The sequence below is a fragment of the Periplaneta americana genome, chromosome 7 (genome assembly GCF_040183065.1).
Source record: "Periplaneta americana isolate PAMFEO1 chromosome 7, P.americana_PAMFEO1_priV1, whole genome shotgun sequence".
Taxonomy (NCBI): Eukaryota; Metazoa; Arthropoda; class Insecta; order Blattodea; family Blattidae; genus Periplaneta; species Periplaneta americana.
Genome location: NC_091123.1, coordinates 92,701,665 through 92,726,319, shown reverse-complemented (window position 1 = coordinate 92,726,319; position 24,655 = coordinate 92,701,665). Strand labels below are relative to the sequence as shown.

Sequence of the window (24,655 nt, the reverse complement as noted above, 5' to 3'; positions counted from 1 at the left end):
TATGGAATTTCCTAAAAATTACGGAGGCGGGAAAGAAGTAATCTTGTTTTCCGTCACGTGTGAGGGTCAGAATACGAATGTGACAAGTTTCAAGTGATTTGAAATGCAGACAGAACAAGAATAAGAAGGAGGAAGAGGGGAGATGGAGAAGAAAGAGAAACGGTCTGCATAGAGAACCACCTGTTAACCAACAATATTTCCTCATTACACATAACCACCGTATTCACGTTGTTCTGTTGGGGCAACAACAGCGTAAATACGGTACGGTATATATATATATATATATATATATATATATATATATATATATATATATATATACCGTACCGTATTTACGCGAATCTACTGCACATCTTTTTTGTCCAAATGTAGTATTCAAAATTGGGGTGCGCATTCAATTCTATGGCACATTAGATTAGAGTGCAAATCCGTTCGTACATAGTTCGTCGGTAACTTCATTCAAATATTTTATCGTTTGTTACGTCATAATGCATTGCTGCGATTCTCGATACGTTGCAGTTATTCATTTACCGGTATTTATTCGTTGGCCTATTATTGCATAGAGCGTTTGAATGATTGTAAAAACATTCAAGAAATGCTGCATTTCAAATGCTTTGGATGGCAGCAGAGATGACGTGCTGTGAAATGACGAGGACGACAAGGAAAGAGAAAATTTATCTACTGACGCAGACATCTCCGAGAATTCCAGTGATGAAAGCATTAGTGAATAGTTTTATTTTATTTTAGTAGGTTATTTTACGACACTTTATCAACATCTGAGGTTATTTAGCGTCTGAATGAGATGAAGGTGATAATGCCGGTGAAATAAGTCCGGGGTCCAACACCGAAAGTTACCCAGCATTTGCTCATATTGGGTTGAGGGAAAATCCCGGAAAAAACCTCAACCAGGTAACTTGCCCCGACCGGGAATCGAACCCAGGCCACATTAGTGAATAGTGGTGAGTCAAATTTTTACTTACTATATTTCATGTAATAATAGTCCATTCGTATAAATTTGTGTTCTGATAGTTACGTACAGATCCATTGTTGTATTAAATACAAATTTAAATAAACACCGTATATCCTGCCATTGATGCACATTAAATTCAAAACAAACTCTTTTTTTATGATTTTAAGTTTCAAATTTGGGGTGCACATTAGATTCGCGTAAATACAGTAACTTATATACATACACACAACAAAATTTTCTAACAGACGATTTTATTAATAAAAATGAGTTATTAATTTATCTATGCACTAGACACCATAGCACCCAGTGTTTTGTTTTATTTACATTACATTGGAATTTCTTATATTACTGCGCAAGATAGGATGATTAATCCATTTGTAATGGAGAATACAAGTAACTTCAACAATGTAAAACATTAAAAAACAGTAGAAATGAATGCTCAATGTCGTCATTTAAGCCACGAAGACATGTTTAGAGCAATTGGCATATTAATTGAAAATGGTGGAACACAAATTGATGCAGCAAGGGCTCTGAATACTAGAAGAGGTCACCTACTTAGGATCAGAGAGACGTATCTACAATTTTTCCATTTTTTAACTGACACAACTGTAAGAAATCAGGAATTGAGGTCTATCTGAGGATCAGACAAACGTATCTGTATCTTAACTAGTTCAAATTTTAGGTGCTAGTGTATCTACATTTTATGAATAATAGCACGGATCAGACAAACGTAAGAGCTTATCCGTCTTTACTAAAAAGCAATGCCAATTAATGTAATATTTGAAACGTAACAGCGCTTACATTTCTCTGATCTTACATAAATAGCTGCGGTTCGCATCATTCCTCTTAAACGTATCGACTATTACCCATGTTCTTTCTCAGCAATGCATTAATTTAAATGATGATTTGTATCAGGAAGAGTGTCATGCAGAAGGGAGGGTAACAGAGAAATTATGGTTCTGTCGGCAAATATTGAAAACAGAATTCAATCTGAAATTTCATAGGCCTCGAAACGATATGTATGATAAGTGTTTAAAATTTGCAAGAAAAAAAGTAAGACGGTTTGGAAAGGGAATAGGGACATCACATTAAAAAAAAAAAGAAATTGCAAGAGACTTAAAAAATGTTCAGAAGGAAAAGGCAAAAAGAAGGTAAAAGTGTGTTAGTCGAATTCGACTGACTTGGGAGCTGTGCTTTCCTATCCAAAAATAAATTCAAAGGCAATATTCTGCAAGAGGAGATTAATTTATCTGCTTATAATCTTACTGTTCTAATGTAGAGGTAAACATAGCATATTGCTACGTGTGGGACGAAACAATCGGAAAAAGAGACTCGATAGATGTGGCTTCATGTGTATGGAATTTCCTAAAAATTATGGAGGCGGGAAAGAAGTAATCTTGTTTTCCGTCATGTGTGAGGGTCAGAATAGGAATGTGAACTTCAGTATTATGTGTTTACATGCAGTGAATGTAATGGATAATTAACCAGTGTTTCTTCGAGCCCTGACATTCACGTATGGAAGTGCACTCTGTCCATGCTAACATAGAAAGAAGAAATAAACATGTGATGTATTCGATTTTACTGGATGGTATACTATTGTGAAAATGAGATCAGAGAAGCATAATCTATACTAATAATAAATCTGTAGCCGAAATGTTTCTGGTAATTTTCGATTTTCCTAACATATATAATTAATCACCCTGAAACCGAAAATCGCTTTTTTGAAATTTTTGTTTGTATGTCTGTCTGTCTGTCTGTATATTTGTTACCTTTTCATGCTATAATGGCTGAACGGATTTCGATGAAGATTGGAATATAAATTAAGTTCGTTGTAACTTAGATTTTAGGCTATATGGCATTCAAAATACATTATTTAAAAGGGGAGTTATAAGGGGGCCTGAATTAAATAAATCGAAATATCTCGCTTATTATTGATTTTTGTGAAAAATGTTACATAACAAAAGTTTCTTTAAAAATAATTTCCGATAAGTTTTATTCTTTGAAAAATTTTGATAGGACTGATATTTAATGAGATAAATGAGTTTTAAAATTAAAATAACTGCCATCTAAGGCCGTGTAATTAATGAATTAAAAAACAAATGACTTCGTCTATAAGGGGCCTTGGACAGCAACAATCGAAAGCTATGAAAGATAGCCTACAGATAATGTTTCTGTATTTGTATGAAGTAATATCGGAAGCTAAATTAACCGATTTGTATAATTAATTATTAATTCACCATTGGAAAGTGTAGTTTCTCTAGATGGACATAATGCTATAATGTTATTACAGTAACTTGTGAGTGAATCGACGACAGGTAAGATTAAAATAGCTTCTTATGCACAGAAAACTTGATAGGCTATTCTGTACATTCGTTTCCTGTATTTTCTAAAATAATTTTTATGACCAAATGAGTGGTCTCTGGATCAAAATGATCGCATTTTAATTATGCAAATACAATTTAAATTAAGTAACATAATAAACGATTTATCCTTATATCAAACACGAATGTTCCCTGGATCAAATGTCCTATTTTAATTATGTAATTACTTTATATTTATTTCTAACGGATGCAGCGGAGCGCAAGGGTACGGCTAGTATGGTAATAAAGATGGATAACACTCACTTTTTAGATTTCAACCAACTCCATAAGAAGATGATAAACAATAAGAAAACTGCAGAAAATGGTGATACTGTAACGTGGTTTAGATAAAATACTGGAAAAAGTTCCTTGTACGATATTCTACTAATATTCCTACAATGATGCATTCCAGATTCTGCGAACCAAAAAACAGCTGGTCTACGAAGATTATCAGAGTCTGGAAATAATATTATTCTTTGCCCCACTTATTACGGCTCCCTTTGCATAAGCAGAGAAAAGAAAAAAGATTTCCTAGATTTGTATCATAAGGGTATAAACCCCTTAGGTACCATGCATTCCATCAAGGTCTTAATACTTCTGACCTCGTGGGGGATGAGTCAGTGGAGGATAAGTAGGAGTAAAATACATAGTCAGTTTTATTTTAGTTTTCATTACAGATTTATTAAATTAATTGGAAGTATTATTATTCTGATATTAATTCATTAGTTTCTCAGTGAAGTATGTAATATTCATTTAACTAGATTCTTTACTTTATTAATGCTTATTTTTTAAGTTGGGGTGAGGTATCAATTAATGAACGATGTAGTAGAGCCTATATAATATTAACAAATAATTTTGTTTAGCTGAACTTCTGTACTATTTTAGATACAAAACCTGTAATGCCATTTACCTCATAATTTATTATCTCAAGTTCAAAGTCCTGAGATTATTAATGTTTAGGAAAACAATTCAAGGACTTTCATTATTGTATTGTATAAAAACCAACTGTATTGGAGAGGAAAGTCTTTGTTACTGTATTTCAGTCTCTGAATCTCACAGACTGATGTTTATATAATTCATGACCAGCAGCTGCAGTGAAATTAGATCTCTACACTGCGTTCCATAATGTATGACAGGAGACGTAAACATTGTCGGCATAATTGCTTCTCAACCAATGGCAGAAGTCATAGTCCAAGGCTTATCTTGACATTGGGCGGACAGAACGCTTCAGACTGTCCAACTTCAGGATAAGCGTGGGATGTGATCTCTGCCATTGGTTGTTATGCAATTACCCGCCTTCCTAACTGTGCTGACAATGTTTGCGTCTCCTATCAGACATTACAGAACTCATTATAATGTTACTTAATACTGTAATGTCATTGTTTGATTGCCGTAAGTTGAACTGCAATTTTGAATTTGTTAAGAATCAGACAAATGTATCTACATACATAAATTAAAATAATAGTTTATTAAAACTTATTAAGTGGCATAGAAATAAGACTATCAAGTCATAACATCATAACATTAAGTGTACTGAATATTTACAGCAGAATTTTCAATGGAAAAATATTACAAAGTGTCCAATTTCTAAGAGCAAACCTTTAAGTCCATTTATCTCAAAACTATGATTTTGTAGATACGTCTCTCTGATCCTAAGTAGGCAAGGTGTAATATCCAGAATGTGGAGTTGATATAGTAAATTTGGTAGTCCAGAAGAACAACATCCAGATAAACCGAGAGTTACAACTGCTGCACAAGACAGATTTCTGTGCCTAAGAGCCTTGAGAGAAAGGACTTCAACTGCAAGCATGTTAAGAAGTGCTTTGCAGAATGTTGGGAATGTGGTTGTATCAGCCCAGACCATTAGGAACAGATTGCACGAGAGAGGTCTTAATGCCCGTCGTCCATTGAGGTGTCCAGCTATTCGACGTGGAAATCGAGAACCTCCTGTTTTGTGGTGTCAGCAACATGAAGATTGGACAGATGATCAATGGGGTCAGGTTCTCTTTACTGATGAATCACGCTTCAGTCTACATCCAGATTCCTGAAGAATATGCATATGGAGACAACCAGGTCAAGCAGAAAGACTAAGATATGTACAGGAGGTTCATAAATTCCGAGGAGGTTCTATCATGATATGGAGAGGAATAATGGCACATAGAAAGAGTGATCTCGTCTTAGTTGAAGAAACACTAGGAGCAAATCGTTACATTCAAGAGATATTGCAGCCTGTAGTCTTTCCCATCGCTGAAAAAGTGGTCCTGAATTCCTTCTAATGCACGATAATGCCACTGCACATGTTGCCAGAACAACAACACAATGGCTGGGAAGACACAATATTCAAGTTCTAGGATGGCCTGCTCAGTCCCCAGATCTTAATCCAATTGAGAATTTGTGGAATAACCTTCAAAAATGAGTTCTAGAGGATACTGAAAACATTGAGACTCTTGATCAGCTATTCGCACGTCTCTAAATTCACTGGCAGAACATTGGTCAAGATGAAATCTTTCATCTCATATCTTCAATGCCAAGAAGGTGTCAAGCAGTACTGAATGCAAGAGGTGATACTACGCGTTATTAATGACAAAAGTTTTGTGTGAAGTTGAGAAAAACAGCAGTATTGTAAAGATTTACAAACCAATGAGATTTTAAAACTTTAATCTTTTCATTGTGAGAACAGGTTATGCGTGTTTTTTTTTCTTTACATTATTACATACTTTCATACCGTGTACAATGTTTTTCTATACATGAATAATACACGAACTCGATAGCTCAGTTGGTAGAGCGCCTGACCGTAGTGCGGGATGTCGCAGGTTCGTATCCCACTCGAGGTCGTGAAATTTTTCTTTCATACCATGGCATGATTGTGACTATATAGTATTTAAATTCACATAATAATACTTGCATGTCGTGTAATACGTTTCTTCATTGAGAATTAAATAAAAAATACTGTGTTCCTTAGACAATTTTGATGTGTGTGTGTGTGTGTGTGTGTGTGTGTGTGTGTGTCTATATATATATAATGTATTTAGACCTACTAATTTATAATTAATTGATGAACTAGTGGACTTACTCGTGTTAAATATGTAATATTTGTCAGGCTTACAGCTGTTTCAGTGCTTCACGCACCATCATCAGAGCCTACTAGATCGCGGCGTCATCTCGAACTTCTAGTGTACTAAAACACACCCCGATCAAATCCTCAACACACAGATCAATTTCAGTACACACACACTATTCGACTCCACACTCCAACACCTTTCAACAATAAAACACGCCCTCCTAACAGGCAGAGAAGTTCGAGATGACGCCGCGATCTAGTAGGCTCTGATGATGGTGCGTGAAGCACTGAAACAGCTGTAAGCCTGACAAATATTACATATTTAACACGAATAAGTCCACTAGTTCATCAATTAATTATATTCAAGTGTTAAAAGTGGTGTACGCAAGATTCAAAATGGATTACTAATTTATATTTGATTTGTCTTTGATGAAGAATTTCGTATTTTGTATGTATGCTTATATGTATTTAAATTGATATTATTAAGCTTAGTACTTAGGATTTTATGGCATATATTCTTAGATAAACTTCTATTCTACAGTTCAGTTAAGAAGAGATGACTGAAGTTGGTGCGTTTGTTTTGACATTTTTCTGTAGAGGGCATTATGACGTATTAATGAGCTGGTCTGTCAAGTTGATGTTTATTTTTCCTTGTGCTATATTTGTATTGTTTTTTAGAATTTGAAACATTATTTAATTCGTCGTGGAGTTCTCTCAAACACATAAAATGTACTAACTGTGACAGGATAATTAGTGCAAATTGGAATTCAAAGTTGTTTCCTTTCCGTAAACTTATTATCATGACAAATTAGAAGAGATTGTGGTTTTTGTGCACACTAGAGTGAATATCTGGCAGAATTTATGTTGAAGATGACCTTTCCTGATCACAGAGATCAACTGTACGGTACTATTTTTTTTTTGTGCTGTTGGGAATATATATATTCTCCACGTCATATGTAGCAGATGAGTGATCCTTTGTCAATTAAAAATTTGTTTTCCGCTCATTTTCAGTAATTTTTATATACTCAAAACACTAAAATTTGCAACTTGTTACAAACCCATTTTTTTCTGTGCTGTTGGAAATTTATATCAGAATATCTTCCATATCATATGCAGCAGATGAGTGATCCTTTGTAAATTGAAAAAATGTTTTCCGCTCATTTTCTGTAACTTTTATATACTCAGTTAGTGTTAGTTGGGAGGCTGGAGGGAAAATGACCTTTGGGGAGGCCGAGACGTAGGTGGGAAGATAATATTAAAATGGATTTGAGGGAGCTGGGATATGATGGTAGAGACTGGATTAATCTTGCTCCAGATAGGGACCAATGGCGGGCTTATGTGAGGGCAGCAATGAACCTCTGGGTTCCTTAAAAGCCAGTAAGTAAGTAAGTAAGTTTATATACTCAAAACACTAAAATTTGCAACTTGTTACAAACCCATTTTTTCAGTGCTGTTGGAAATTTATATCGGAATATTTTCAATATCATGTAGCAGATGAGTAATTCTTCATAAACTTAAGAAATGTTTTCTGCTTATTTACAGTAACTTTTATACACTCAGAACACTAAAATTTGCAACTTGTTGCAAACCCATTTCTTCTGTGCTATTGGAAATTTATATTGGAATATCTTCCATATCATATGTAGCAGATGAGTGATTGTTCGTAAATTGAAAAAAATGTTTTCCACTCATTTTCAGTAACTTTTATATACTCAAAACACTAAAATTTGCAACTTGTTACCAACCCATTTTTTCTGTGCTGCTGGATATTTATATCGGAATATCTTCCATATCATATGTAGCAGATGAGAGATTCTTCGTAAATTGAAAAAAATATTTTCCGCTAATTTTAAGTACGGTAATTATTATGTACTCAAATCGGTAAAATGTCCAACTTTTCCACACATTTTAAAAACTCAATTTTGCGGCAATTATAGTAGGCCCTACATAGTCACAATTTCTCCAGCTGGACTACACACGAGTAGGTCTACATTTCCTGTTTATATTATGCTCAAAGTGGCATTTACGAAACCGTATATGAGGTGTTCTCTGGAACAAGAACGTAACTACAAAATCTTGACATATGGAGCATCAAATAAGTTATTTTAGATCTGGAACAACAGTACTGCGCAGAACGACATTCAAATATTTCTAGAGGGTGGTATGTTTCTTGGAGAGGAATACTATTTCGTCAGGAGGGAGATGTGTTATTAAGGATTCAATATATGGTCGAAACGGAAAAGGTTACGTTGTTATTTCAGGGAATGCCTAAATTATTTTTAGTCTAATTTTCAGTTGAGGCCTATATGCCGTCGATGGAATACTTCATACCGATATGAGTCCGAAAGTTCGTCAACGGATTATCTGACATTCACCTTACATTTCGAAGAAAGGCTCAGAAAAAAGCTAACCCTGTGATCAGAGGGACTCGAACCCATGATCGAGTGTAGCCTCAGAGCATGAGATCCGCTCGCTACCTCTAGATCACGCCGGTGGTATACAGTTATTTCAAGTGTTAGGCTACTGACAATTATAAAGGCCTAGTGACAATAAACGCTTACCAAATTTTAATTTCACAGCTGTTAAAGCTTTTCAGTCTGATGTTAACACTTAAATTTTTAGGTACTCATGCAACGACAATGAGCAAACACAGCTCCTATCATCAGTGGAATAATTCTCCAGAAGAACTACACCAAAAAAGCACATCTCTCTTCCTTCCTCTACTAATTACCAACATAACACGCGACAGTCCAGAAAGATTTACTAGGGAATTAGTCCCTTTCCTTAGTATTGCGTCCTGGACCTCTCGCAAGTTATACCCTAGATCATATAGGTAACATATATGATCTAGGGTTATACCTATTGGTAACAAGTGGGGAACGAAGGCAGATGTCTCAAGTGTAGTTTTTTTGGAGAATTATCAACAGGGGCACTTTCACAACCACTTGAAAACCAATACTTACAGTATACTGTCTTAAGTCTTAAACCTTTGATATAGCCGTAACTCAGTAAGCTGTCATCAAAGAAACCGGAGTTCAAACCTCCATAGAATCTACGAGATCTGTAATAGACAAAGCGGCTGTGGGGCTATTCTTCCACGAATACTCATCTCCAAAGTCATTTCCATTTCAGCAATGATTCATTGTCGTCATTTAACAATATTTACTGGTGTTAAGTGTCTCGATCGGTAATGACTGAAGGTTATAAACATCACACTGAATTTGTAAATAATCAGCTCGGAAAAGTCGACTAATTATAATTTAAACTTAGGTTATTCACTTACCGTCGTGAAAATTTCTTACGTCCTCCAATTCCATTACTCGCCACAATATTTTTATTTTGATAATATTTCCATTAAATAAGAACAACCCATTAACCTCTATCACACTATTTCACTATTTCTGAGTTACCAGTGTCGCCACATTGAGCAATACTTTCTTCCTTTCAACATAAAACGTGACATAAATTTCCCTGCAAGTCCAAACTTGTGTCAAAGACGTACATTTATATAATATATATTATTGTAGGCCAAGTATCGTTCCATTGTAAAATGGAGGCATGGAGGCAGGGACTCTACAAATTACTGCATACGAAGGGAGACCCAAAAATAACTGGAATGTTGTGTTTTTTTTTTTTTTAACTCTACATTCACAGTACCGGTACTTTAGTCCCCTTCAAAGTATTGTCCATGTGCATTAATGCACTTGTCCCAACGCTTTTGCCACTGCTGAGAAGTGTTGGAACACTTTAGGCAGGATACTGTTCAAATCCGTTAGCGTGTTTTCTTTGACATCATCCACATCACTGAAAAGCTTTCCTTTCAGACATTTCTTCATCCGTGGAAACAAAAAAAAAAGTCCGACGGAGCCAGATCGAGTGAGTAGGGTGGGTGAGGCACAAGCATCATGTTGTTGTTTGTCAAAAACTGTCGGACCGTCAGAGCTGTATGGGCTGGAGCATTGTCGTGGTGAAGGAACCAGTTCCCATTTCTCCACATTTCGGGGGTTTTTATCGCACACTCTCTCGTAATCTTCGTAACACATCCAAATAGGAATGCTGGTTCACTGTTTGTCCTGGCGGAACGAACTCTTTGTGGACAATAAAAAAAAAACAAACCAACATTGAATAATTTCGAGGGAAAAATTGTTCTGGAGCCGGGTATCGAACCCGGGACCTTTGGTTTAACGTACCAATGCTCTACCACTGAGCTACTCGGGAACTCTAACCGACACCGATCCAATTTTTCCCTCCATATCCACAGACCTCAAGTGGGCTGACAACCGTCAAGCAACCAACTTCGAGTGCACACTAACTCCGTGTGACTTAAATTGTGGTTTTCTGTTAACGAACAGTGACGTGTATTATGCAAATCAAGATTTCAGGTATAACTCCCTGTAAAGTTGATTTGAATAATTTCGAGGGAAAAATTGTTCCGGAGCCGGGTATCGAACCCGGGACCTTTGATTTAACGTACCAACGCTCTACCACTGAGCTACTCGGGAACTCTAACCGACACCGATCCAATTTTTCCCTCTATATCCACAGACCTCAAAGTGGGCTGACAACCGTCAAGCAACCAACTTCGAGTGCACACTAACTCCGTGTGACTTAAATTGTGGTTTTCTGTTAACGAACAGTGACGTGTATTATGCAAATCTTGATTTGCAAACCAACATTGTTTGCACATTGGATCGCACTTGACGTGCTTTCTTGGGTCATGGTGAATTTGGAGTTTTCCACTGGCTCGATGCTTGCTTTGATTCTGGATCGTACCCATAGCACCAAGACTCATCCCCAGTCACAATTCTTTTAAGAAAATTTGGATCGTTCTGCACTTCACTCTTCAAGTCGCGGCAAACTCTCACGCGGTTTTCTCTTTGGTCATCTGTGAGCAAGCGAGGAACAAACTTTGCAGACACCCGTCTCATGTGCAAATCTTCAGTTAAAATTCGCTGGACCGTGCTCCATGACAGGTTCGTTTGCTCAGAAACTTCGTCAATGGTCTTTCGACGATCTTCATCAATTGCACGTTTGATTTTGGCAATGTTTTCGTCATTTCTCCTGTCGAAGGACGCCCGGGGTGTGGCATATCTTCAGTTAACATATTGCCAGATTTGAAACGGGAAAACCCGTGATTTCCCCAAAGCATCATCATTAAAGGTTGCCAAAGCATCCTAACGGTCTCGGCTGCAGTTTTCCCTAACAGAAAAAAAAATTTCACACACTCTTTGTTCCTTGTGGTTGGCCATCTCACTAATCACCAAACGGTTGAAACAGGAATGCAAACAACACAGCACCACAAACAAAACCACTTAACTCAGACTGACGCCAGCTCACTAACAGTCACGGGAGACCCCTAACAGCACAACTCATAACTACAAAGCATGAGTGTGCAACAGTTCGGTTCCGGTTACTTTTGGGTCCACCCTCATACAATCTAAACTAACATAGCTTGCTGTCGAGGTCGCATACTGTATGTTTTTATCAAATTTTTTTCTTTGCCCTCTTCCAAAATGAAACTGTAGCCAGCAATTCCTTATTTGAAATAGTTCTTTTTGTTTAATAGGGGCAATTTAATTAGTTATATGGTATATATTTTTTTAAGGTTGAAAGCATAGGCCATATTCAGAATCTTTTGGGACCTCATTGAAAGCAAAAGGCTTTCCTTGGTTTATACATATAGGAACACAACAAAAATTGGGCATTTTGAGTTGTTTTTAAGAGTATTTAATATACTAATACACTACGTAAATCCTCAATGTTTATATATTGGAAAACAAATGCACATGCAAAGCGCTTCCCTCAAAGTACACACGCGCTATCTGTTGGTGCTAGTTCAGAATATCCCTATTGTTGTGGCACAGTCGTGTTGTTTCTGAGCATTTGTGGAAAACTTGTTTTCTGAGCATCATAATAATTTTTCGCACAGAAAAATAAATAAACATAATTAATTTGTTAATTAATTTATAATATTGGAATATTGAAACAATTTAGCTCATTTATCTGTATTTAATTAGAACAAGTCTAGTTGTTAAGAATATTGTTAATTAGGTTAGGGCATAACTTCAAACCTAGAAAGTGCTTATGGGGTAGGATGAGACAGAAACTGTGGGAAAAGGTTGAGACAATATGTATTGTGGGAAAATATGACACAGTTTTGTAAACTACTGTCTGTAGTGGTTTTAATAAGAGGTTTCTGTTTTAAGTCAGCCCTATAAGTACTTGCTGTATAGTACAAAATGGTGAGGGAACGAAAAAAGTCAAAGGTCAAAGGTACATATGATGCAGATACAATGAAATAAGGTGTTCGACTTGTGCTAGAAGCAGGGGTGTATATTGCAGGTGTTTAAGGTGTGCGCTGGACACCCTGTAAATTCGGTAATCTCATTTTTTTTTTAATATTAAGTTGTTTTATATAATGCAACAATAATTTTAATTTATCACAATTTACATGCGTGGTAATCTCATTGGAAGCTGACGTATATAGTGCAAGACTAATTTTAATGTATTACCATTTAAATATTTTAAATGCCGGTTGGTTGAATGTGCACACTATCCCCAAAACGGCTTTCATTTTATAACGTACACTCTGCCTGACGAAGTGGAATGAGGTCTGGTCTGGTTGTCCAGCCCGTACAAAAGAACATCCTCGGTTGAGAGTTACTGTTATAATTCTCTGCGCGCACACAGTGGAGTGGTGGGGATACTTGCTTCTCTCAAGCTTGCAGGTCGTCCTGTATACAGGCAGCTCAACTTGTCAATTGTAGCCTTATAAAATATTGTGATTGACGTGTGTATTTACTGCTTGTGTGAGTGAATTTACTGTGTTTAGGTTTTATGAGGGTTCATAGCTGCGTGCCAGCATAGGTGAACAATTTAAATTACTTATTTAATTATAATAGCACTTGGAAATGTATACTGTAAAATATATTTTGCAAAAATCATTCTCTTCTCGCCCACTAGAAGAGAAATAATTACATTGAATAAGGGTAGATCTTCCCCGCCACTTTCAATTTAGTGCAACAATATAAAACAAAAAGCGGATAATACACTAGACATTTTTCTATTTGACAATATGAAAATGTAGAATGGTTAGCGGATTGTGAAATTTCAAACAGATTATTTTTCTGGCCATGGTTATTGTTTTTTAACAAAAATGAGGTTTGGAGTAAGTATGGATTTGCTGACTCAAATCACTTGTGTAGTGCACAGCAAAAGCATTCAAAATCTCAGACTCACATACAATGTTTCCTGAAATCAAAGCTTTTCGCCAAACAGTAAATTGATATCTGACTTTCAGGTAGAAGCTTCCTGTGAAGCAGACTTGAATAATTTCAAGGGAAAAATTGTTCCGGGGCCAGGTATCAATCCCGGGACCCTTCGCTTAGCGCACAAATGCTCTACCGACTGAGCTACCGCAGGAACCATACACGACACCATCACAATTCTTCCTTTTATATCCACACAACTTAAATGGGGATGAGTTCTGTGGATATAAAGGGAAGAATTGTGAAAAGATAAAGAAAAACAGAGATGTATTAATACGAATTATTGACGCTATTTGTCTTCTAGCTAACCAGAAGCTCCCTCTACGGGGACATGACGAATCAGATAGTTCTTTGAACAAAGGAAATTGTTTAGAATTTTTTAATGTGTTAAAAAAACATGGTTTACTTTTAGAAAACAATCTAAATTCTTCCACAGTGTTTCCAGGAACTTCTCCATTGATTCAAAATGATACCATAAAAGCTATTACTGATGTAGAAAAAGAGGAAATAAAAAATGAAATTAACTCAGTTTCATTTGTAGCTATAATACTTGATGAAACTTCTGATATTGAGAACAAATCTCAATTATCTACAGTCTCTGCTATGTCTATGAAAGATTCTTGGGCTTTGTAGATGTTAGTGCTGATAGAACAGCAAATGGTTTATTTACTCACGTAGCACGAGTAATTAATGAATTTTAAATTTCTACTAAACTCGTACGACTATAGACCAATTATATATTTTTAACAGAACACCCATACTCCAGGTTGAGCATGCACCATTGGCTAGAAGGGGAAATCATTAGGTGCGCTGCTATGAAGATGAATCTGAAATTTCAAACCTTAGCTAAATACGTAAAGAAATTGAAAATGAAAGGGCGTTGTGATTTTCGCAAAATTTTCTCTGATAAACAAGAAGAAGATTGAGCAAAGTTTCTGTTCACCAGTTCAAAAATGTTTTATGGTCTCACAACCCCTAGACACTAGGAGGTTAACCTATGAAACAGCTAAAATTAATAAAATTGTTTGTCCAGAAACTTGCGACAAAAATGGCATGGCTGGCAAAGATTGGCCATATGGTTTCTTCAAACGCCATCCTCAGCTATCTCTAAGAGCAGCAGAAGGATGTAGTCTAACTAGAGCCTCCTCTTTTAATTGTTTTTTTTTTTTTCAATGCAATGGCACTTGACTAGAGTCATTGGCCGTACAATGGCGATAGAAACTAAAATGAAAGATTATTACAATGGAACTGTGGAGGCCTCTCGCAATCTGTTGTGCAGGTCCTTCCCATTTCCAAACATTATCCTCCTCAGTGACTCAAAAGCAGCGATATCTGCAATTGGAAACTACTTATTACAACGAGCTAATGATGACATTCAACAATGCAGGGAAGACATCAAGAAACTAAATAAAATTGTACATCTGCAATGGATACTTTCTCACTGCGGTATTGCCGGGAATGACGCAGCAGACTTTCTGGCAAAGAAAGGAACAACTATCCCCCTTTCATATTCTAACATGCTGCCATTCCATAGAGCATCTACAAATATAAGAAGTCGAGTGAGGCAATGTTTCCATAAGAGTTTGGAGGAACAAATTAAAGATAAACACTGGAAGGACGCACTAAACTCCACTCTCCCCGAATGGCCCAGAAGAGAAGCTGTTGCGACATTCCGCACCACAGTAGGTCATGACTGTCTGGCTAATCACCTCCACCGCCTGGGTGTATTATCCAGCCCCCAATGCATGCTCTGTGGATGTTCCGACAACATGGACTCAAACCACATTAAGACTTGTCCAGCACTTTCATCTGTCAGCTTTGTGGATAGGTACTGGGAGGCCAGAGAAAGAATGCAGCAGTGCTGACATCCTCTCCTTCGTAGTTTCACTTGCACATTGTTCACTTTATTTCGTTTTCCTCGTTTAATTGTTACAATGTGTATATGTTTTTTGATAATTTGGAGGGTATTGTGAAAAAGTAGGCCTATCCAGAGCTCCTTGATCCATCTCAAATCTACAACCTAGATGAGACAAAAAAGGAAACTACTCAACAGCCCTCAAAAATCATTGTGCAAAAGGAATTAAACAAGTTTCTAAAGCTGTTAGTGGGGAGAAAAGGACTCTGGTAACAACAATGTTCATAATTAATGCTGCTAGAAACACCATTCCACCAACAATGATTTTTTCTCGTGTTCATTTTAAGGAATTTATGCTGCATGGGGCACCATCAATAACTCTTGGTTTGGCTCATTCCTCAGGCTGGATGACAGGAGAAAAGTTTGTGCATGTCATGGAGCACTTCATAAAATTCTCATGTAGCTCTTTGACTCTGCAGACACTATTAATTTGTGACAATCATGAAAGTCACATGCCAGTAGAAGCCATTAATCTGGCCAAAGCTAACGATGTCCACATCCTAACTGTTCCTCTGCATTCAACACACATGATGCAGCCCCTGGATGTAGGTGTGATGAAGCTATTTCAAACATACTACATGCCTCTCTGGACACATGGATGAGTGAACATCCTGGACAGAGATTCACCATCTATAATGTCGCAGAATGTATGGGCAAAGTCCATGCACGTGCAATGACTCCAGAAACCATTATAAATTCATTTAAGAAAGCTGGTATCTTTCTTGTAGACTGACATGTTTTTACAAATGACATGTTTCTCCCTAGTATGGTTACTGATAAACCCCCTATAGAAGAGCAGAGAGGAGAAACACCTGAAGAACAGGGTAGCAGCATTTCAGCACTTCAAAACAATACTAAGGACAAGTAACACTTTCTTCTCAGCAACCAGGAACACCAAAGAGCTCAAATAAATTCAGATTCCCAAGCTTCAGTGTCACCTCCTGTAAAATACATCAGCCCTGAACACTTCCGTGGTTATCCAAAGGTAGAGATAAGAACAAGCAGCAGGAAACCTAGGGAGAAAGAAGTAGAATTATCACTGACACTCCTGAAAAACTATTGCTTGAAGAAAAACACAAAAGGAAGATAGAAAACAGATTTGGCAACACAAAAGTTCCAGCCATTAAGAAAAGACTTTTCAAGAAACAGAAAGTTGCACCTGAGTCTGGGACCCAAGATGAAATATTAGACATAGGCTATTTCATCTTCATGATGGGGATATACGCGAATTAGATGAAAAGGAACCTTCCACACCTCAAGAGCCTGAGATTGGACATTTCATTCTTGTTAAGTTTACAAGTAACAAAAGTGTAGTTCACTATGTTGGGAGAATTGTGAAAAAATGTGATGGTGGAGATTTTGAAGTTTCTTTCCTGAGAAAGTCTCAAAAGGTGGAAAACAATTTTTTTTTAACCTGCTGTTGAAGATATTTCCAGTGTGCAGATGTGTGATATAGTTAAAGTTTTACTTTTACCACAAGAACATGGCAAAACTAAAAGCCAGCAGTTACTTATATCATTTCCTATTTCTTTTGTGCAGCATAACATTCGTTAATATATTCTTTTGAACTTTTTAAATATTATAAGCTAGAAACATTTTTTTTTTTCTGTTTGCACATGGTCAAACGGTATTAGTTATAATAATAGCTTTTTCTTGTTCATTGTGATATTAAATTTAATTTGTAGGCTATTTTCAAATCAATACTGCTTTTCCTTCATCCCTTAACCCAATTTAAGTTCTCTTCCTTAGTATTTCAATAAAAGCTATACTGGGTGTTCATTTCAAAGTGTGTCATGACATCACTGTTGTGAGTCAGCGATTTGAAGCGAGTTTCAGCTTTTAAGTCAGAGAAGTTGCCTATTATTCAAGACATTCAATCTGAACTTGAGAACGTATACCCGTACAGTATAACTTGAACGTCATAGCAACAGATGGCGGTCTGTACAGTCTGTGTGCTACCATTAACCTCTTTCGAACTGTATTTTGCGCGGGCAAATCGTACACAGGGTATTTGTTATCATCGGTAACGGCAACATTCCACAACACAAATCAAATGCTCCGTGTCCATGTTGACCGTCGAAGTTAATGTCAACAAATACGTAAGTAATCGTCTTAACCCTCTCCCCATATCCCGACATTAAGAAAAAACTCACCTCAGTATGTGTTTCCAAACAATTCACATTCCTGCCACTACTGGCATTACCGTACGTATCAGTAAGTACTCTTCAGAATGAACGCTGTACTTGCCAGGCAACTTCTCTGGCACATAGGTAAAACGCCTCTGCGGAAGTGTAGGAAGATTGAATTCTCTAGGCTCATCGGCTAGCCACATGACAGCATACAGCAAGCCATTACACACTTTGAACTGAACACTCAGTATTACTAAAACAGTTGTGTACTAATTTGAAGCTCATCAATTCATTGCATAATGTCTCAACCTTCCCCACTTGGTGTCCCATCATACCCCACTAGCAGGACACCTTGAGACATTTTCAAAATTTCATATCCTGGGCAAAATTTTGAAAACACAAATAAATATGCATCCAAATTTTTTTAAAGTACAAACTAGAAGAGTAACTTGTTATCAAGAGCAGAACCAGTCGGAGCTAAAAGGAACTAAGTCACTTTTCACAACTTTTTAGGACAAGCAAAAAGCATTCCACTAATAAGGCAAATGTATATATTTTTATACATTAATATTTTTATGTTATAGAAGACCAAAGAACATTTAAAAGTCTGACTTAATTCCTTCTTCCACTGTTTGATGCGCATGACATCTGTTGTTCAAATTGTTGCATAACCCAAGAACTGTATATTTTGACTTAGTTCCTTTTAGCTCTGACCGGTTCGAAAAATCATAGATAGCAACAGCGTGCGGTGATGACGTTTTCGGGGAAGCAATTCCATGGAAACACTGTATATAGACAAAAGGCATCGAAGCTCAGTCGAGCAATGGCATACATATAGGCACCGCTTCCCTTCACGTCATGCTACTGCACACCACTGATAGATAGAATATGTAAATGATTATAGCCATTTAAATTTTTGTGTCTCAACCAGCCCCCCTTTCCCCTACATATAGTGGGCCGAATTTCATGTAATTTCCAATCTAAAATTTGTTCTAGTCCTTGCCTATCAGGACACTACAGTTACCTTTAGTTGTGAAGACGCTAGAGACACATCAGTCTACGTAAAAGACTCTTGTATGTAATCATGATACTTAAATTTAAATAATTTCCAGAAGTAAAAAAATAAGCTTCGAAATCAATAATGATTTCTATATTGTATACTTACTGGCTCATGGAACTTTTTCATGGAAGGGTCAAGTTATGATGTGACTGTTGAGAAGGGTGTATTACAATTGAATTGTTAAAAATTGTAGCTTCATAAAAACCCTCCTTCTTCAATGCTTTCCTTGTCACTAAATTGATAGAACTGCACTTCACGTCTACATCTGTTGGTTGTTATTCACATCCCCAAACAACTTCTAAATAGGACGAAGTTCATCTGCTCTTCTGTTCAATAACGAATGTCCAAGAAAGTTTTAATATAAAGAATATATCTAGTTCTTAATAAAAACTGTTGCTTAAATGTTTCGTTTAATGTTTTTAAGAATTACTGGAACAGCTGCAGTCCTTCTTACCTTTATAGGTAGCTGCTACTTCATAGTAAATGTCAAGAAGAAACTGAGAATAGATCATGAAAGTAATTCATCATCATATATCATAGTTTTAAATTACTTAATTACAATTTACAAATTACATTTGTGGGAGAAAATTTTATTTTTCTGTAATATTAATCTAATTATGATGACATTCTCTGCATAATACCATTCCAATTTTGAAGTAAGAACACAGGAAACTAATGGTTAAAAAAAAAATAATAGAATCTTTTACAATTCTCCATTCTTTATTAGTAGCATCAGAAACTATTGCAACATCACCTTTTAGATATCTATTTAGGTTCACGCTTAAAAAATAAATTTTGTTGACAAAACAAGGGACATTTAAATACATAAATTTGTATGAAACTAAAAACTATTACATCGGCTTGGGAGTCTCAAAACAATGTTCCTTCTAAACACAGTTTCTCTCTTCCACACACAAGTCTCTCACTCTGAGTCACTATATATTTTCATAGCAAATAAATAGAAATTATTTGAATACTTCGTTCACTATATGCTCATGAGAAAATAATAATGCACATTTTGTTCAGTTATTATAATATTACATTAAGGACATTTCAAGTTAAAAAAATTTCTATGACTGTAAAAGTAATTAAACTTTCAGACAATTGCCCAACATTTTATAAACACCACGGATTCGCATGATTTATACTGTGTGTCCATATTGCAGTTCTAAATTAAAGATTTGGAAATTTTTGCTTCAAATTAAGTATTTTGAGATCTTAAACTTCCTAATGTTAAAAACTAGAATAACAAATGTTATTTCAAATATTAGGGCAGATATTTAAAATAATGATTAAGATATACATTATATTAAAAATTTAGCTATGCATGGTTATTGATTGCAGAACTAAGTATGTGCAAGATATGAAGTTAGAATGTTACTACATGAGTAATGTGCCTTTCCTTTAATCCACTAAGAATGAACCATTGTTGCTCCAGTCATATATATGCCAGTGTCCGCAGCTGGCTTATGGTAATTGAACATGGCTTTTAATTTTAGTTTTGGTTATAATGCACTGAAAAGTGGCAGAGAGAAAGAAAGTGAAACTGTTTAAGGGAGATAGATAATTGTGACGAAAGCAGACTATTTTTTGTTATAGGTCTATTTCCTTCAATTTCAAGTGCTAAAATTTATTGTTGACAGTAGAAAAATTTCTTCTCCTTTTTCTATGCCTGCTGTTTTTCTTTAAAATGAAATTGAATGTTAGATTTAGTTATGTAAAATGTTTCATATTTTTTAAACTACCAATATAGGAAAACAGACTTTTGTATGTTGATGCGAAGTGTCATGTTGGACAGTCTCGTAACCATCTTTGCATGTAGGAAAGTTTGGGAATTAATGCAGAGGACGTTTATCAATTATGGCTCTGCTGTGGACCTTGGCATTTACGAGTATAGTTTAGTCTTGAGTGCCGGTGGTATTTGTGTTGGTGTTGGTTGTGACAGTGGAACTGGTCTCACTCTGTGTTGGTGCTTCATCGATATTCAGCCACGGGAGTCGTTTTTGTAGTTCCACTCTGTTGAATGAAAGTTATAACATATTTAGTATCTATATTGATATGCTCGTTTATGTTCATTATAGTACTTTTGTATTTCGATAATAGTAATTAGTAAAGTACAGAGTAAAATTAGATTTTTTCCGCAAGTAGAAAGTTTAGTTAATTTCCAAGAGAACATGAAATCTCTTTACTTACGTAGGGTATACAGTACTTTTTCCATTATTAGTATCTAAACCAGAGAACATAAGGAGATTTTAATTTTAAATTGTAGGACTTTTCTTGGTAGTGTGTTGGGTGTGAAGAAGTCATAAAAAATTAATCTATGGATTTTATTGTAATGTGTTGGTTGTCAAAAAAAGGACGATTTAATAGTTATTTATGTACCGGTATTAAGACAGGTAAATAGCTTTTATTAGCCAAGGACAGTTTGCGCCCAAGGGAAAGAGTGGGTGGCAATTAAGTAGTCCCAGACTAGCAAATTCTACTTAACTCACGATTTTCATATAATGTTTTTACCACTCCCATATTTTACGTAGTAAAAATATACTGGAACTTCTTCATTTTACATGATTTAATATCCAATCTGTTGGCAAGGTTGTCAAGTTTTGAGTATTCTTTTATTTGTTGCTATGTTACTGTTGACTGAAATATATTTTCACTTACTTCTCTAGAGAAGCCACTATCACGGTAAAATCTATTCACTTCCCCAAAAACAAGCTAATAACAGCATAGGTACTTACGACAGTGGGAGTGGACAAAAAATTTTAATTCACTGTTATGAATGAAACCAAACCATTGTTTAGGTTGGCAAGGACAATGAAGCAAATTCCAGTTTAAATACTAGTTGTTTAATCAACTGGCCGAAAACAGGTATGAACCCCATAATTGACACCAATATGGCGTCATTCATGAAGATACTTACCGATACTTACTTACAAATGGCTTTTAAGGAACCCACAGGTTCATTGCCACCCTCACATAAGCCCAAAGTCAATCCATATCCTGTGCAAGATTAATCCAATTTCTATCATCATATCCCACCTCCCTCGAATCCATTTTAATATTATCCTCCCATCTACGTCTCGGCCTCCCCAAAGGTCTTTTTCCCTCTGGCCTCCCAACTAACACTATATGCATTTCTGGATTCGCCCACACGTGCTACAAGCCCTGCTCATCTCTAACGTCTGGATTTAATGTTCCTAATTAGGTCAGGTGAAGAATACAATGCGTGCAGTTCTGTGTTGTGTAACTTGCTCCAATCTCCTGTAACTTCATCCCTCTTAGCCTCATTTTCCTAAGAACCGTATTCTCGAACATCCTTAATCTCTGTTTCTCTCTCAAAGTGAGAGCCAAAGTTTCACAACCACACAGAACAACCGGTATATAACTGTTTTTGTAAATTCTAACTTTCAGATTTTTTGACAGCAGATTAGATGACTAAAGCTTCTCAACTGAATAATAACAGACATTTTCCATATTTATTCTGCATTTAATTTCCTCCCGAGTGTCATTTATATTTGTTACTGTTGCTCCAAAATATTTGAATTTTTCCACCTTTTCAAAGGATAAATTTTCAATTTTTATATTTCCATTTGTACAATATTCTGGTCACGAGACATAATCATATACTTTGCCTTTTTGGGATTTACTTCCAAACTTATTGCTTTACTTGCTTCAAGTAAAATTTCCGTGTTTTCCCTAATCGTTTGTGGATTTTCTCCTAACATATTCACGTCATCTGCATAGACAAGAAGCTGATGTAACCCGTTCAATTACAAATCCTCTGTGGTATTCTGAACTTTCCTAATGGCATATTCTAGAGCGAAGTTAAAAAGTAAAGGTGATAGTGGATCTTCTTGTTTCAGCCTGCAGTGAATTGGAAAAGCATCAAGTAGAAACTGGCCTATACGGACTCTGCTGTAAATTTCACTGAGATAAACACAATTTAGGAAAACTAACACGACTGGTGCATTTGCAGAATCTGTTTGGTTGTGCAGCATATTAAGCTCATGGCATAATTCCTGAAAATTCAGTTCAAGCATATCAACAGATTTAAAATTCCTTTTCAGGGGAAACAATGTCGAGCAGAATGAATACCAATATTAAGGTGACTAAAGAAAGAGCACTCGAAGACCATAGTCAAGGAGCCTCAATGAAGTAACACCTTCCGATCATCTCAACCTCCTTAGGTAACGGTAGTCCATTCTCAATATTATATCCTGCAAGGTTTGTCTATGCTATTACACTTCTCAAAACATCTGCACTTTTTGTTTAGTTATCTTATCGACAATTACAAACATATTTACCACAGATACCGATTACACTGAACAAGAATTCATTAACGTTAAGGAACCAGGGCAATAAAAAATTACTTCACAGTTTTTTTTTAGACCTTCACCTTCGATTACAAACCGCAGTGGATTACAACTTTAAGAAGTCTTCATATAAAATTGTAATAGGTTTCTTGCCAAAAGATTTTAATTATTTCGATGATCAGAAGAGTGATCTTACAATAAAGGCTTTTGGGAGATGAAATTCAATAAAATTAGATGCCCAAAAACTTAGTGAAATTTCTCCATGTTCTAATTACACCAATTTTCTAATTTAAGACTGGCACTGGTATTAAAAAAAAAAAGTGTCTAAAACTGAAACTTCAAAGTATAAAATTTATTTTATTTATAGTATATTTAGCTTTAGATGCCATGGATTAGAAACATTAAGTACTTATAATTCTAAAGTGAATAACAGTTCGTTTATACTTTTATAAATTGAAATTATGCAATTCAATGAAAGAAATGTTATTTACCTGTATCTAGGGTGGCTGATGGCATATACATAAGGATCCAAACAGGCAACAAACTTGCAGGTAAGTGCAGGAATCATGCTCACACCAGGTGTTAAAAGAGCCCTTGAATGCAAAATTTGTATACAAATCATAATTTATTAATGAAATACCTTCATTTTGTTCTAAACAGCAGGGGGATATTTTGCGGGCTACCGGGGCTACTGGCGGTAGCCCAAGGAAATTACAAAAGAAAAAGTTTATAATATAACATAATGTAATAATTTTGTATTATTAGTTTTACCATAGTAATTAAAATTAAAGTAATTGTTAGATATATTTTGTGTAATAATAGGGTCAGCGGTAGCCCAAACCCTTTAACCAGTATACACCACTGCTAAACAGGTACATAATTTAAGAACACAGGAAAGTTTATCTTATTAAAATAACTTTTCTAAATAATAAAAATAATAATAATGGTTGGTTGATTGGTCGGTTGGTTGCTAATGCTCAGAGTTCTTCCATTTGCCTTCTTGCTTCCCAGTACCAGTATCGTAATGACAGATCTGTAATAATAATAATAATAATAATAATAATAATAATAATAATGGTTGGTTGGTTGGTTGGTTGGTTGCCAATTCTCAGGACATTGGAGTTCTTCAATTGAGGACCGTTTTCAGAAAACTCAACAAACGCCACTTTAAAAATTTTACAGGAAACGTTTTTTTTAGTTTATTTTCAGACCTTTAATGCTATAATTCTGAAAAAAATTGGGAATTGTTCCTCTTTCAGAGATGCATTAATTCATATAAAGTGCAACTATTATTGTTATCTTAATTATTTGAAAAAAATATGACAAAAGTTAAGAATTTCACAAAACTCAACATATCCACTTTTTTAAATGCACATACCTTAAAATGTTTAATTATTTTTCATTCGCAGCTGTAAAATCCTCATCAAAATCATTAATACGTAATTTAAAATAGTGCTTAAGTACTCCTGAATTAAAAAACAGTTAATTGAACACACTGAAACCTAATTTCAAGCGTTTCCCCCCCCCCCCAAAATTTGTTATTGACTTACAAGAACTCTTTATTTGCATGAATTAACTG

The 24,655-nt window shown here is 35.7% G+C and overlaps 2 protein-coding genes across 7 annotated transcripts in view; both read right to left on the bottom strand.

Moving 5' to 3' along the window:
* LOC138703296 (zinc finger protein 595-like) overlaps positions 1 to 9,826 on the bottom strand; it is a 33,228-nt gene extending 23,402 nt beyond the window's left edge. For 2 of the 4 annotated variants that reach the window (XM_069831072.1, XM_069831073.1), the window contains exons 1-2: positions 9,675 to 9,826; positions 9,355 to 9,452 (exon numbers count right to left, since the gene is read on the bottom strand). Coding sequence is in view for 2 of the 4 variants with exons in the window: in XM_069831071.1 (XP_069687172.1) it covers positions 9,675 to 9,708 (34 nt within the window). In the remaining 2 variants the exon portion in view is untranslated. The remainder of the gene's footprint in view (positions 1 to 9,354; positions 9,453 to 9,674) is intronic. The other 2 variants (XM_069831071.1, XM_069831070.1) reach the window with 2 other exon arrangements.
* Positions 9,827 to 19,462: 9,636 nt separating this feature from the next.
* LOC138703294 (opsin, ultraviolet-sensitive-like) overlaps positions 19,463 to 24,655 on the bottom strand; it is a 58,636-nt gene continuing 53,443 nt past the window's right edge. For 2 of the 3 annotated variants that reach the window (XM_069831069.1, XM_069831067.1), the window contains exons 7-8: positions 23,568 to 23,669; positions 19,463 to 20,779 (exon numbers count right to left, since the gene is read on the bottom strand). In XM_069831069.1, coding sequence (XP_069687170.1) covers positions 20,662 to 20,779; positions 23,568 to 23,669 — 220 coding nt within the window. In that variant the 3' untranslated portion in view covers positions 19,463 to 20,661. Of the gene's footprint in view, positions 20,780 to 23,567; positions 23,670 to 23,722; positions 24,110 to 24,655 lie in introns of those variants that run through there. The other variant, XM_069831068.1, reaches the window with a different exon arrangement.